General features: G+C 39.3%; 1 protein-coding gene across 1 annotated transcript in view; it reads right to left on the reverse strand.

Moving 5' to 3' along the window:
• CAP2 (cyclase associated actin cytoskeleton regulatory protein 2) overlaps nt 1–16,826 on the reverse strand; it is a 69,505-nt gene that overhangs the window by 24,438 nt on the left and 28,241 nt on the right. The window contains exon 4 of the mRNA XM_065831769.2: nt 10,424–10,501. Coding sequence (XP_065687841.1) covers nt 10,424–10,501 — 78 coding nt within the window. The remainder of the gene's footprint in view (nt 1–10,423; nt 10,502–16,826) is intronic.

Here is a 16,826-nt window from a genome sequence, read left to right on the forward strand (position 1 = left end):
GAGAAAGCCCTATGCATTTGAAAGGCATGGGGATATTTGGTCTTTTTCTACAACAAAGTGGGTTGGGAGAAAACAAATATTTACAGTATTACTGGGAGATGAAAAGATTTTTTGTTGACGGCGTAATGACCCGCGTAAGTCATTAAGCCTGAAAAAGCCCTGAAACCTCCATGATTTGTAGTTCTTAGAAACTGATTTTGTTGCCATAACATGATAAAGTCTGCAGGAATTCTTCTTTCTAATTTTTGCTTGTTTACAACATGCTGCAGCTGGTAGGTTTGTTCTTATTTTGCAGGGAAATCTTTCAAGTATGACAGTAGTTAACAAAACTGAAATTTAAGAAAGTGCTTGTTCTGCTTTGATATTATGCCAGTTTCCCTCCCATAAAGTCTAAGGGATATTTACAGTCCTTAGCTTACTGTGAATCTTCATGGCCCAGTTCCAGCCAAAGAGAATATCAGGGCTAAAAATACAGCTCCGCAGATGCCTGGTATATCTAGACAGCACTGGGAGGCAGCACATTTCTGTGGATGGGGCACAGAAGTAGGAGTCCATAAATGGGGTTTCTCTTTGCAGCTCTCCCACCAAATTACCATCAGGTTTCAGGAAAGCTCCATTATCTTTCTGTGCTTCAACTTCCTATATATGAAATTATGCTATATAGCTGGTTTGTTTTGTAGAACACCTTGATATTTACATGTAAGAAGTCAAAATGAGGGCCAAACATTTTCCTGAATGGTACCATAAGACCCACACCTCCTCCTACTCCTGCCAGAAAACTCCCAACCACTTTTGTGAGGGTTTTCTGTCAGTGATACAGACGGAATTTCTGCCCCTCAGAACACAGGGCTTAAACTGTCCAGTTCATAAAAACATAGTGAATTTATGTAATTTCACATAAAAAAGTGCCTTGTGGGAATTGTAAAGGTGAAATATATATTGCTAAGGAAAGCAGCTCAAAGTAATCTGGCACTGGAGGGACGCCAGAAGGAGTCAAAAAGGGCTTGAGGTTTTGCCCAGCCCTGTCGCTTGTGAGATGTACAGGGGAGCAGACCAGGCTGCCTTCCCTTTGCTGGGACCCCGTCCTACCCTGCCAGGGCTGCTGGCTCTGTGTGTGTGCAAGCACCTTGTGAGCCAGGTTTCTGTGCAAGGGCTGGACACAAAGGAACACCGGCCCACAAGGAATCACTTAATTGAGTCTTGTCTCCACACAGTCAGTTCTAAATTTTTATTTAGTGATTAAACTAGAGATGAATTACAGTGTGTATGGCATATGGGTATAGAAAGGCTCGTTAATCCTATCAGTAATCAGTCTTGTTTGGCTCCACAATGCAGAACCAGTTGTGCTGAGTGTTCTAGAAGAATGATCTCTTTATTGCAATGAATATTAAAACAGCTGGTTGTTAATAAAATTATTGTCTATACTGTATCTCTAAGAAAAAATGAATTCAAGGAGATGAATCAGAGCTGTTGGAAAAATCTTCAGCATGCCTTTGGCATGTGCTAGATAAAATTTCTTGTCATTTAAGACACAGAACAGTTGTTTAACAGAAAGTTAAGAGTCTTTGTATAAACACCATTCCTATTATAATATCAGTTTTGCTGAAATGTTTAAAAATTCAACAGTGGCACAACTTAGAAATATCAAAACTAATTCCCAGTATGTCTTTGTCCTTTTAAAATAATTATTAAAACCAGATGGTCTTTTAAAATATTAATACCTAAACAACCAGCCAGCTTCCATCCCCATGTCTTATAATTCATATGAGAAAATCAAGGGCAGTAAGACTACTGCAGTGATTAGCGAAACCACTCCAAAACAGTTAATGGCATGCAACAAGAACTGCCTTAGGCTTCAGCTTCAGAGACTTCACAGTCTCAACCCAGTCTCAGAAAATGGCCTGGCACACAAGTGTTCCAAGAGACCTCACCAAACAGACTTTCTTCTCCTTCACATTATTGTAATACTCTCACAAGAAGTTCCCCAGATGACACGTTTAACAGGACTGGGGCACACGGGTTTAATTCAGAAGAATGGCCAAGCTTTTGTGTTTTGTGGTTTTTGCTATTTGCCTGTGAAATCACACTAAACTGAGGGGCTTGCTTAAGCTTTGGCTGCCTGAGCCAGTGACTACTTGAAAATCTCAGCTTTAATTTGAGAAAGTGGATATTTTCTCAGGACCGTTGTTGTCCAGAAACCTGCCAGCATGAATCACAAAGGCACAAAACCCAGCAGGTAAATAAAAATACAGTTTTGAAAGATCTTACGTATTTCTAAGCTAATTGTACATGGTTTTGAGGGGTGAGACTGTTTACTGAAGAATTTTTATGTTAATGGAAGGCAACAAAATTCAAACCTCACTATTACAGTGTTTACATCAACCTGACCTATTATGTAAAAACATGGCAAGGGAACAAATACCCTTTTAAGTTTGGCTAACTGAGGGGGTGGCAACCTTTGGCATAGGAACAGCAAGAGAAAGCTGAGAGCATTTGGGATCAGCAGCCCCTTCATTTTACTCAGCTGCAACCAGAAGAGCATGACTGCAACCTTTCTTCCATGGTCTACAGTTCTTTTATTTTCGTCTGTCAGTTCAAAATCTCCACCATACTTACACTGTATTTTTCACAGGCAAGTCTGAAACATGGAGGTGATTTGAATCAGCTGTCTTTGTGTATGTTGGCAAGTAGTGCAGCTTAATAGGGATGATTCTGTAGTGCTTAACAGTTGGTGCTGACACCCTGACATTCATATTATATGTGGTTGGTGGGGTTATGTTGGACTAGCTGTAAATCGTGGTTTAGGTGCTGTCTGGGAGTGTATCTTCCATTTAACCTCATCGCAAAGATACCAGTTTTTGTACACCATAAGACTGCTTCACAATGTGAATCACAGCATAGTAAATGGGACTGATTTGAAGGAAAAATATAGTCCCACTGTGAACTAAAACATTAATGTATACACAGCCATTATCTCTGCAAACAGCCTAGTACAGTCCCATCCCACATTTCATCCTTTCAAGAGATGAAAGACATCATGGATAGCATCCTCCACCCTCAGTTCTAGCAATTCAAAAGGTGAGCATCTGCTCTCAGCTGAGACTTGATTCTCTCTATTGTGAATGAAGAACGGGGTGTCGGGAAATTATTTCCACCTATTAATAGATGTTAGAAGACTATATATTAGAAGACATTAATAGATGTGAAGACTGCATTCTAGAGGTGCTGGCATTTACTGTAAAGAGAGCCTAGAAGGACACCTTACACAGCATGCCTACCCTGATGAGCAGAATCCCATCTCGTATCAATAGGAATAAGATACTGGTAGCCTCAGTTGATCACCAGTGAGATGCATTTCTGTTATGAGTGTCTATGATTCTAGAACTAAAAGTTTTAGATTAACTGTAATTTCCCATATTTTGTATTTTGTAAAAGGCAATCTGTAAAGAAGATGTTAAAATTTAAGTTAGGGCTTGGGGTTTTTTTTTGTATATATGTGGTTTAAGAAAGGCCTGTCTTTTCTGTTGTAGCTGTGTATCAACAGTCTGAATGGAATCAGTGTTCGGATTAGGCTGAGGAGTAACCTCTTTCTTCAAGTATATAGAGTTTTTTATTTTTTTCAGAGGTGAATCTAAGCTAGTTGCTAACTAGATTCCTCAAATGCTTACTTTTTTTTTTTTTTTACTTTTCATTATTGCTTCCATATCAAAATATTACCAGCTTTTGTTGGCAGCTGTCAAACTGTTCTTTTAGCACTGCCTATCTCCATTTCTCCTTGCAGAAAGTGTTTCGCATTTGCTACCACAGTTTTGCTCTTAAAATTGCAGTATAACCCACTACACCTTAAGCCAATGCTTTCTTTGCAAGCATTTTCTGATTGGAAGTAAAGACCATCTGAGATCTTTCCCTATGATCATTACATCCATGTCCCTCTAGTATTCTGATATTTTCAGGGTTCAAAAGTCTCCTCCTAACTTGTAATTAGGTAACAGACATTAATTAGGTAGAGACATTAATTTATCCTGGTCTTGTTTTCTTAGATTGTGAATCTTCAGCATAGCGGTGTAAGAAGCGCTTGATTTGTTTGTCAATAGTGCAGGTTTTGCCACTTTAACTCACTGCTGTGCAACAGCAGGACTATGACACAGAGAGACAAATCTGCAGAAATGTCTGGTCAGCTTCATCAGCACAGATGCTTAGACACATTTGTGTGCTTCCAAAGTGACTTAATTGGTATTTGGCTTTTATTCCTCTTAGATAACACATAAATTCTCAATCTAACAGCCAATATTAGCTGTAGCAATTTTGTGCTTTGGGGAAGCGGGGAGTGGGGGGGGGAGGGAAGGGAAGACCAAACCATAAGCCCACATGACAAATCACTAGTTTGGTCATTTGTGGGTTTGTTTTGAAATGTAAACTCTGAGGGAGGGCAAATGAAGAGGAATGTGAAAGACAAATAGCCTAAGTTTCAGAATGCAAAAATAATTGGTTGTGGTCTGATTTAGACCAAAGTAAAATTAGAAAAAAATTAAATAACCCATGAACCAAAAAGCCCTGCTTTTCAGTCAGCTCTATCTCCAGTGCTTTCCCTTTTAGAAGATCATGCACAGTCCAGAAATCTGGGGAAACAATTGGGTAGCACAGAAAAAAGAGCATACTAGTTTGGATTTGGGTTTAGCACAGTTTGAATATGAACATTGCTACAGGGATTGAAAACTAGCCTGGTGATTTTAGGACAGGATTTTAGGACACAACAGAATTCCACTGAGCATCTGTAGGATCCCCAGAATTGCTTAGCAAGTACATCAGATGAGGAGCTAGACAAGATAGAGAGTATTATCTTCTGCAGTGTCTTCCTTACAGGTTGATGCTGTTCTTAGCCCAAGTACAGACATACTGGAGTAAACAAGTACAAGGATCCTTTGCTTACTGGAGCCTGGTTCTCACACAGAACGTGAACTGCTGGAGAGTCTGTGGCATTGATGTAAGCCAGTCCAGAGCTGTGAGATAACATGCATCTCTGCCTCTGTTTCTCTTTGTAACAGGCTGGGAGATTTTGCACTGGTTGCGGCCTTTCTGTACTCCCTGCATCCTCAGGCGTCTCTTGGCCGCCTTCTGGCTGAGTGCTCTGCCCCAGGGGCAGGGCTGAATCTCAAACGCATCCATCTTTTCATGGCAGAGGCTATTGACCTGGTAGTTTTGGCAAACACACGAGGAAAGAGAAATGGTACAAGGATACCTGCAGAAGTTAACTACGAGAAAGATGCTGAGGTGCTGGAGCATGTCCAAAGAACAATGAAGCTGGTGAGGGATCTGGAGCCCAAGTCTGATGAGGAGCGGCTGAGGGAACTGGGGCTGTTCAGCCTGGAGAAAAGGAGGCTGAGGGGAGACCTGATCGCTGTCTACAGCTACCTGAAAGGAGGTTGTAGCATGGAGGGTGTTGGTCTCTTCTCCCAAGTAGCAAGTGGGAAATGGCCTCAAGTTGTGCCAGGGGAGGTTCAGATTGGATATTAGGAAACATTTCTTCACATGAAGGGCTGTAAGGCATTGGAACAGGCTGCTAAGGGAAGTGGTGGAGCCACCATCCCTGGAGGTGTAGATGTGGCATTTAGGGACATGGTTAAGTGGTGGACTTGGCAGCATTATGGTTAGACTCGATGATCTTAAAGTTCTTTTCCAATGTAAATGATTCTATGATGAGAAAATAAAATGAGCTTGGGGCTGGCTAAATGCAGTCGAGCGCATTTGAGACAAAATTATGAGATAACAGGTGACAAGGGGCCTATCTGGACTTGAAACTGAGTAAGAGTTTGCAACAATATCCAAAAATGAGCCTGTGAATGCTGTAAGGCAGCAGGCTGGTGACTGAAACCTGCCAGTTGGTCCCTCACTGCGGCTGTGACGACATGTCACATGCATTTGTAGGCTTGCTGATAACAGAAATATGTCAACAGCTTGGCAAGATTTCAGAGCACAGGAGGGGGAAGGGGTTCCCTTTAGAGCTCAGGACTCTCAGGCTCTGTCCATGTCACTCTTGGCACCTTCTCTAAGTTTGGGACCTCAGGACCTTAAAAGGACTGAACTAAATTCTTCCTCGAGCTATTTCTAGATACAGAGGTGCAGGTTTGCAGCAATCAACTGAGTAGAATGGCAGCAAAACTTGGCTCCAACACTTTTGCATGAGTAAGTAACAAACTAATGAGATGAGGGGTATCCCACTCTTCATATTTTTGGAAAACCGTGAGGCTGATCCCAGCAAGTATGAGGAAAAGGAGTGGGAAACTGAATGACATAAGAAAATCAAGGTAATTAGAAAACAAATCCTGCTAGGATGCAGGATAAGAAGTCCCAGGAGTCCTGTAACTGAAGTACTTTAAAAATAGAAGAGAGAAAAAAAAGAGCAATCCTACACTGTCAGAGAGTAGGGAACTGTAAATCTTCATATTTTATTTCTATATGAAAATTCTGAGAATGAGTTCTTTATTCAAAGAAATTGCCACAACTATTCTACTCCTACAATAGATTGTTTGCTTGACTATAAAAAATTAAAAACCTCAGGACTTGTTCTCATGGCTCTAAGTCTCACTTCAAATACAGTTTCTTGGGTTTCAGGGTTTTTTCCCCCCCTTTTCTAGTTAGAAAAGGGAAAACTCTCCTTCATCTCTCACTTCCTTCCACCCCTCTCCTCCCACCTGTGGGCAGAATCTGGATATTTAAGCTAGGTATTTAATTGGAATGCCTGTCTGCACAATATTAGTAATTAAATCCATAAGCTCTTGCAGTCATATGAACTCAGCATTTTTTTAAATGAGAAATTATGCAATCAGTTATAGTCTGAACTGCATTTGTCATTTAAATCTGTTTGTAGTACTTCTTACCCTGAATATGCTCGTCCTGGATATGTTTATATAGATCCACAGAAAAACTTACCTTGTTACCTAGTTTCCATTATGGGAACAACAGATCATTCATGCCCTCAGAGCAGCTCTTAAAATTGTTTGAACTTTTAAAGCTAAATGAAACCAGTCATAAAAAGGAAGCAGTATATAAGTGCCCATTCACAGTGAATTCAGTGCAGTGCCTTTGAGCAGTGATCTTGTACATCAGTATTCATGACCATAAAGTTTAAAAAAATGTTAAAAATATAAACTTGCTCAGGAACACTGATAACTTTTAAAATTACTATACAATAAAATAATAATGTTTCAATCAGAATTTTATTTTAATCAGATTATGGGGAGCAGAAAATTCAGATCCAAACTGTTTTGGAGTATTTTGTGAAGGTTTGTGTTAAAATCTATCTTCTGGATTGCCCAACCAACATGTAAATGTATGGTCTCAAAATACCTTTTTAAACAGAATATAGCAATATTCTAATTTAATTTCCCTTATCCATCTTCTCTGTACTATTTAATATACAGTCAATAATTTATAATAGAATGTTTTTTCTTTAATATTTGAAGTTTGGCGTCAGAATATAGTTTCTAATAAGTGGATGAACTGCAGAATCCCATCTTGCTGAATGAGCCTGTGTCCAGCAGCCATAAGCTGGGACATACACAAACAGGAATATCAACCGGTGGCTTCATCATGTGATCTCTTCCACTGCACTTACAAATATAGAACATGACCATAAAAAGTAACAGAACATGCACTCTGCAAAGTAATTTATTGCAGTTGATGCTAGATTGGTATGCCAGCTGGAATTACCTTCCCGACTCCTACTATTTTCACATATACAGATAATAAAGGCAGTGCACTGCAACAGATTCCAAATGAAAAAATATCAACATTTATTAACAAGAAGCAGGACTCTGCAAAAGCAACTTCAGCAAGCTTAACTGTTTGAAAATGTTTGCTAGCGACTCATAGCAGGAGTTAAAGAGCTAAATGAATACTAAAGCTTCAACATTTTCATAGAGAGGAAAAAATATCGCTTTTTGTACGATATACATTTCTCTCTGCTGAGCACAAAAAAAATCTAAGGATTATTATACATATAGGAGCTTTCTTTTTGTTTGAATTCCTTCTTCATTAGTTTGTAAGCTGCAAGAGCTGAGCTAATTTATTTTTCCAGGGCATTTCCCCCTCCCTTTTTTTTTTTTTTAAAGGCACCATGTATGACATCCTAACATGACAGGAACTCAGTAAATCCCCTCAGTCTCCACACTGCTGTCTCTGAATGTCTACAAAGCTACTATGCCATAATCGCAACTCGCTGGCTCATTCACAGCTTTACATTATAAAGCAAACAGTCTAGACAGCTGAATGACAGAATTACTCTCTTTTCTCTTGCATTTGTAGATATGCTGTCATCTTCATTTGCTTTTCTCTGCTCTGTGCATTCTGATACACTCATGATTAGCTTTCCTGTTTGGATTCCAGGCTGTCTCCGTGGCTCTAGGCTATAAATACAACCAGAGCCCAGATGATATCACATGAATAAGGTACTGGGGATGTGGGGGGGAGGACCCCTGCTGCTTTCCTTCTCCTGTGTTAGCCGGTGATAACCAGATTTTTCAAAACGGTTAACCGATATGGCTTTACAACAGGATTATTTTTCCTATTGAGATGGAGATATAAAAAGCCTGGTGCCATCACGCTTTGCAGTGGAAAATACCGTTCAAGTTGCACAGAATAGGCAGCCTTCAATTATTTTCAGGTCTGTCTATAATATAGATGAATTATCTGTGCAAAAAAAGAGTGAAAGGAACTTCAGTCTGTAATATTCCTGGTGTTTTAACTTTGGAATGATGTATACACACATATGGCATTTCCTTGGTGCTAAAAGACAGTTAAATGATAAAAGTATACTTTCTTGCCTTCAACAAGTTTCAGAAATCTATGCAAGCCTAATAACATGCAGCTAAGACATATGGATACACATGGCCAGCTCTGGTAATGTTTATAGTGAGGCTTTTATTATTTGTTGTTTTTCTTCATGCTTCTGTAACTGTCATTCTGGATTGCTGGAGAATCTCTTTTTAGATCTGTTTGTGTCTTTTTTTTTTTTTTCTTGTTTGTTGCCATTTTAAAAATGAAAGTTTCTAAACTTTACAGTTGAAAAAAATCTCAAAGCCTTGACTTCAGATCTGAAAGTTGTAAGGCTGAAAGTGGGGGGAAGCCGTTGCCATTCCCACTTGAAAAGCAGAGGAAATCAAACTGGTGGCACATCAGCACGAGGCCAAACAGCGAGCCAGAGCTTCTGCTCTCACCAGACCCGGGATAATACCAGCACTTCAGCACATTGCATTTTGTTGTGGGCCATCAGAAACTGTTCATTGGGGAATATTTTACCTATGAGCCTGAAGAGTTTTGTGGGCCACTGGGTGCAATTGTATTCACAGCCAATATAAATGACTGCTTGAGGTCTGCACCAGTGGGAATTTTGCCTGTTCTCTGTGAGTCATGACCCACTTTTACTCTCTGAGATCAGGGACAGCTGGAAAAACAACTGATCCCTTCTTGCTTGCAACTCTATAAATCTAAACCCTCGCCTGGAATATCTGTGTGGTGTTTTTTTTTTTTTCCTTGACTACCCTTGCCATTAAAACATACTGATTAGAAAAACTTCTAATTTGTGTCTCTAGGAATGCTAGTGACAGCAAAATTTCAATAATTTATGTCCATGGCAGAGAGCTCTGATTTGAAAATATGTAATTTAGTGAACTATGGAGCAGGGAGCTGGTGGAAAAAGAACTGAAGTTTGTGGGGCACTATGCAAGAGAAGAGTTTAGTTTCTGCACGCTCTAAGAAGGAAGGTTCGGGGGTGGCCCCACAGAAGCGCTATGTGGTTGTTCCCAGGAAGGATACGGCGCTATTCACCAAAACTCTGTGCCCTCCAGAAACTACAAATCAGATTTCATAACAACTCCACAGCCTCCCTGTGCTTTCTAGTTGTGAGGGAAGGATTTAAATAGTTGCCACTAAAATAAGTATATAAATCAACTTGTTTTTCTTTTTTTTCATGACAAAATGCTTTGCCTTCCTCCCAGAATTGGGCTAGCCTGGACCTCATCTTGGAGAATACTGAGTATCTGGGCCAGTATTGATCTTTCTGTCACTAGCTTATCCCTTGATTTCAGAGCCTGTCCTACAGCATCCCTGGAGGGCCAGCAAAAAGCCAATCTATTCCATAGCATTTCCACCCTCTAGAGAAACACTGATCCCACTTACAGCTGTAAAGTGGATGCCTCCTTTGATTTCTTCAATGATTTTATACGTACTGGTACAGAAAAGGTTCTTAACTCTGAACTGTGGCTTTCTGATTATTGCAGCACCATGCTAATAAAACTGAAAGCGAGTCTCTAAGTGCACTGTAAAAATAAAGCAACAAATAAAAGCAAATGCAGGGATTGATGACACATGGGAACACAGCCTTTTTAATATACTTTCTCTCAAAACTCTAGGTCACTTTTCGTACCTCTTGAGGCTCTTGACATTGAGATGCTAACACCAGGAAAGATCTCTGCGCTTGGAAAGCAGCACGCACCATCTCTGCCTGTAACAAAAGGAGGAATATAAATTAAACCTTAGCCTGTAACCTCCAATACCTCTTCTTGGCAGCTCAAAGTCAAGTGTGACAGCTCAAATCTTGCTTGCAGCTTTTCATCTAAATCACAGCAAGGCTGACTGGAAGAAATGTATTACAGTACTGGCTTAGCTATAAATTTTTTGAAATCTAAGGTTAAGTTCCCTGTCTTCTTCGACAGGAAGTAAAACAAGTTGATATGCAATCTTTTGGTTATCATTTATAAGATTAGTCACAGGAGGACTGAATTTTAACACTTAGAGGATGTTTAGGCATTTTAATGGTGATGTTTATCCTTGAATGCATGATAACAACTTATTACCGCTGAGAACGCCAAACTGCAAACATTCTGTTGAACTGTGACTTAGGTTGCAGTGATGTTGAGTCGTACTTGAGTAGTTGAGTTTGGCATATTTGCTGAGGGACTCTGCTGCAATTCTTTCCTTGCCTGTCCTCTGGGAGCAGACCCTAAGATCAATGGCTATGAGAGATGGTGGCTGAACACTTTGGGGCAATTTTCCCCTACAGAACTCTAGAATTTGGGTTAAAGCCACAAGTGACAGCATGTTGACATGATAACAGTGTGAATGGGAGGTAAATCTCTACACTCCTGGGTGGACTCTACTGTTCAAATTTCTGGTCCTTTTGTTTTTGAACACTCCACATTTTTTGTATATTATGGGTGACGTACATTGATTATTGCTATTTCAGGATCACCTACACCTCATTCAAGTGGATGAGCAGGGACTAGGAGAAAGCAATATTGGTATAGAAAAGAACTATTCATAGCTAGTGTTTATTGCTAAGTAGAAACCAAAGCAAACCAAATTCTGTTAAGTTAATCTAATATGAATAGGTACATTTATAATCACTTTGTGAAAGGGTGGGGAAGCTCATGCTGTTTTTCCTTGTGGTTTCTTCAATCTAAAAAGAAAACAAGGAAATTTTATATACGGGCCTATGTGGATGCAACTTAAAATACATAAAAGTCAGGAAATTTGAAGTTGTAGTAAAGTAAAACAGCCAAATTATGTTTATTCATCTTAAAATGTGATGGCATGAATAAAACAAAATCTGTCAGGATGAAAGTCACTGCAAGGAAGATGGTAAAAGAGACCCAACTTGGACAGTATTTGGGGACAAGGGGATATTATGGTCTGACAGGCTGAGATTTGAAAGAGGGTAACCATCTCTATAAACAGATAAATAAATAAGGGAATTTGTGTGAGCATAGGAGAGTTAAATTTTCCAGGCATACACATAAATACCATCAATAATAACAAGGTTTAGATATTCTTAGACATTTCAGAAGACTGACTTTTTTATACAGAAATTCATAAAACAACAAAATGTGTGCTATTTTAAGCTTAGTTTTTTGTGCGAGGAGGATCTTGCAGTACAGCTGACCAAAAACTAATGTTACAGGAGGAAGTGATAATGAATGGATTTGGTTCTTCTTAAATTGTGAGATGGGCAAAAATAAATTTATAGCAAAGAATTAGGATAGCAAACTTTTAGAAAACAGATCAGTGAATGAAGATGACTGGCCTAAGGAACCTAATGATTTGAATGCAGGAAAGGACAGATTTACATTAAAAATAGAAATAATCTATGCATGCTGGGCAGGAGGGAGAAATTGTAAGAAAGGGCTAGTCTCTGGATGAGTAAATAACTAAAGCAAGATACTAAGAATAGGTACAAAACCTCCAAAGAACGAGAAGAGGCCTTGATTATCAGGGAGAACTTTTTTCAGGCATTATAAAACATAGAAGCAAAGGAATGATGGAGAAAGGCCTTGTTGAACTGCACCTTCCACAGAAAAATAAAAGAAAGCTTTATTGTTTTTAGGTGCTGAAACAATAAAGAAATAAAGCAATGAAGTGAGGCCGTGGCAGTGACCTGCAGGGTAAGCAGGGCATATCTGCATTATTCTTGATGTATAGCTTACCTGTGGTTGAATAAATGCTTTTCTCCAATTTCAAGGAAGTTGATGTACATGAAGATACTGAAAGGATAGCTAAGGAGAATGATGATAAATCAATGGGAATTACATAATTTGAAAGGGAAGTCAAATATATGTAGCTTAGTGTGACAAAATCATTGGGTCCATATTATGTTCCTTCTAGAGTACTGAAGACACTGGCGGATGGAAGCACAAGCAGAAACTATTTTAAATGTATATCACTTGAAGATAGTACCAGATGACAGAAGTATGCAATGACGGACTGAGCAAATATACCCAAGAAGAGGGGGAAAAGTATGTCAAGTGATTTCATGGCTGTTAGTTTGACTTTGGCACCATGCACATTAAGAATGGATTTGAAAAAGAGTGATTAAAAACACACATGAAAATTTTAAAAATGGGAGAAATTACAATAGGATCATCTGCAGTTAAAATCATTACTTTTGGGGATTGTTTAGAGTTTTGAGTTTCTTAGGCAAGGATAATGTGTCAGATCCAGTATGTTTAGATATTATATAAAAAGCTTATCATGGGTCCTCATAGGAAACTCCTACTTGAAGTGGAAATGATGCAAATTAGTATAAAAGCTCCCAAGTTGGATAAGAAGCTGGATAAATGGAGACAACAATAGGGTATATTACAGGTGGTGTTATTTGAGAGGAGGAAAGTTGCTAGTTGTGTTTCTCAGGGATTAGTTTTAGGAACTAGCAATATGTTTATTAGTGTCCTAAGAGCAAGAATTAGCTGTGCACTCATAAAATTTGTGGGCCACAAGAAGGACTCACTTATCACTTAAGAAGAGTAAGACAACTTTGTTGGCACAGGTAATATGAAAAGGATAAAATTTAGCAGTCCTCTGCTCCACCCCTTTAAAACAATGCATAATGTGGGGTGTAAACAAGGAACTGATTAATTGGAAATGCTGAAGACTGGAAAATGCAAGTACGAAAGCCAGGAAGGTGGCTTTGTGAAAAGAGCTTACGCAGTTCTGTAATGGATATGGCAAAATACTTTCAGTAGAGCTATGGAAGAGTCAGCAGCATTGGAGAGGACGTCCTCTGGAATTCTGTGTAGAACACTAGTCATCTGTGTTAAATGAAGATGAGTTTAATTCAGAACTGATGCAGAGAAAACCTATTGGAATGTTTAGAGCACTAAGTATCTGCCATAAAATAAATCTTAAAAGTTTTGCTTGTTTTGCTTAGCAATACAGTGGCTGAGGAATATGATGATTCTCATACAGAATGTAAATAACAGAGAAGGAAGATGACAGGGCTGTCAGCTGGGTCACGAGTAATCATAGTCTCCAATTGAAAAGATTTCCAACTATCCAGAAAGTGAAGTTCAGAAGCGATCTTCCAAATTCCAGCATTATTTTAGGACAGAGCTTTAAATGCTGATCAAACAGCTCATAAAACATGAGCAAAGTGTTCTTACATATGGAGAATTAAGACTGTTTTGTAAGTTCTTGAACTGAGCTGGTAGCATCAATGAAGTTTGAGAAATGTGTCTGTTTGGTACTTTGTTTACAATGCATTAAATCCACACTTTTGGGTTCCCACTGGTCACTCACGGAGGCTGAAGAGGATTTTTTTTCTCCCCTCAAAGTAACAACTGGTGTGTTGTCTGATTCTTCACCTATTTTCTCAAAACACTGGGATTTGATCAGAGCTGGAACAGATTGTTGGATGATGTACACTGATGTTCCTAAAAGACTGACATTCCTTGAGTATGCCACATACATGTGTCTTGCTCATCTGAGCGGTGTTAAAACTGTTGTTGGGTGTGGAATAAGATGTACTTCTCCTCCAGACAAGTGTTACTCTTTAATGTTCATTACTCCTCCTCCTCCTCCTTTACAGCAGAGTGTGGCCAAGGCCATTTTCTCAAAACACTTGGGAGCTGTCTTTGAGGGCACCTAAGCCATTGGTAACTCATTGAGTTACCTCTGGTGCATGAAAACTGTGGCTTTTTGCATTTTCTTATTATTCCAAATTTATTGTAGATTGTTGGGAACATTCAGTGGTCAGCGGACTCAACACTGATTGTGAGGATTGTGCTGTATGCCTAAAATTTATCCAGCCCCAAAAGCTTTTAGTTGTGTAGGGATCAGAGCACTCACATCCCTCACCTTTGAACTTCAGTCTTAAAGGATCGTGCTGACACAGCTCTTGCATTTTTCAAGCAGAATTTTGTAGGTCTTCTGCCACAGTTACTTCCTTCTTTCTCCAACAGCATCAAAAATGGCTTTCTGAATTTTACTATTGTCAAGCATGCGGTACTTCTTTCCAAGCATCCCAACAAAATAACAGAAGAGCTTCTTCTCATTAAGAATGTATTAGTTCAGTCTATCACCCTTCCAGTTCTTTCTTATAGTCTTTGAAATGTGACACTTCATGACTGTCTCCTTCTATTTAGCAGGCAGGCTGCGTAACTAAGCAGCCAGCACTACTTTTTATAGAAAGATGACTCTTTTCTTTAGACCCTCATATTCAGTGAAGATAATGAGTAAAAATGGACCAGGGTTTTTTTTTTTTCCAACAGCTTGTGAGGCTCAGCCCAAAGATTGCCACAGGACAAACCAGCTGAAACTCTTTCAGTTATAATGGATAATAGTAATGAAGCCTGAGTGTCAAAAATGCACCAGAATCATGAGTACATTTATCAAAGTGGACTAGACCACAAATTTGCACACATCTGTCTGCAGAAAGAAATGGGTGTATTTTGGAGCAACAGATAACTGACATCTAAAAACTCTGAGTAATCCTTCTGGCACTCCTGGGATCATGCATGGACACAGCAATCATCAGACAGCTTCCTCAGCTGAGGCAAATATTTTGAAGAAAGCCAGTTCCTCAAAGCATTTCCTACTTGGCTTTTAGCAGTTTGTTCTGGGAGCTGGAGGAGACGGCTGTGACTGTGGGCCTGAACACCAGGACCGTGTGGCATTCCATTCACCGCCTGTTTCCCTATCAGTGAAATGTGGAATAAATGTTTTATTCCTTTATCTCAGGTGTGTTTGACAGCTGAGTGAGGTCACCGATATGGTTGGAAGAGCCAAAGTCTGACACGTATGCAACATCTGCCAAATCTGACACCTGTTGAAACCTGTGGCTGACTACAGTGAGTGACCCGTCTGTCGCCATTGCAGTCAGGGCACAGGCAGGCCTCTTTATAGTGAAGCCTGCAGAACTTAATGGAGGAATCATCCGTGTTTAGAAGTCACCTTTTTAATAGCAACTGGTTTAACCTCCTGTGTCACGATACAATGCCAGCTTTTGATCCTTCCCAGAAGACACTGCTTGAAATATTTGCCAGAGGCTCTGTGAGAAACATGTAATGGTGACAATGCTTCTGACCTGTTTGAAGTAGCGTTGAGTGTGGATTCCACCCGAACGTGCACTCTTTCAGACTGAGTAGATGTAGATGCACTGAACCTGGAGCTTAAACTACCAGTTTGCCTTGGCAAAGTTCAGTTGTTCAGACCAGATGTGATTTTAGGATCTGTCTTTCTCTCATTTTGAATGTTTTAATTCAAGGTAAGTTGCCCATCATTCTAGTATCCAAGCACTAATAAATATAAATATTATTGATGTGACAACAGTTTGGCAAACTACAAGAAAAAACAGGCATATGCATTCAAATCTTGAGTTGCAAGTAAATTCAGTCTTTGAAAAAAAAAAAAAACCAAACCTAAATAGAAGAGAAACAAACAAAGGATTTCCTAATGAAATTTAGTCAAGAAAATTACCCTGTTGACCTGATAATATTAAATTAGTCAAATACTATTATATTTAATAATGTACTTCCTCAGAGTCATAGCACTGAAAAGCATAATGTAAGGATCAGAATCCACTGGACTTCTGTTGCTGGAGAATATCCATCTGCATATATATACATGCTAACATTAACAGCAATAATTTGCAAATCAAAATACAGATCTCTACAATATTTCTAAATATACTTAATGACTTTATTCTGAAACAAAATAGTAAAGAGGACATGAGGGAAATAATTGGAATTTAGTGATCCAAAGTTCTGATCGTAGTTTCTGCAGAAAAAATTCTGGGTCCTTTGGGTCTAGCAAAAGACACACTGACTGACAGTAAATGATAACTACAGCTGGAGCTTCACCGTTATGAGCAGAAACCTCAGTCTTTCTCTAAAAGGGGCAGTACTGCCCGAGGAAAAGAAATAGTTTGCCTTTTACATTCTGCTTTCAAGAGCCTCTTCAAAGTGAAGTGGTGAAGTGGCTGGTGGCTCGAAGGGAGAAGCAAGAAATGGAAAAAGAATGGAGTTTAGATTAAGTATGGGGCTGCCATAGAAACTATC

Source organism: Patagioenas fasciata, chromosome 2, assembly GCF_037038585.1.
Source record: "Patagioenas fasciata isolate bPatFas1 chromosome 2, bPatFas1.hap1, whole genome shotgun sequence".
Classification (NCBI taxonomy): Eukaryota; Metazoa; Chordata; class Aves; order Columbiformes; family Columbidae; genus Patagioenas; species Patagioenas fasciata.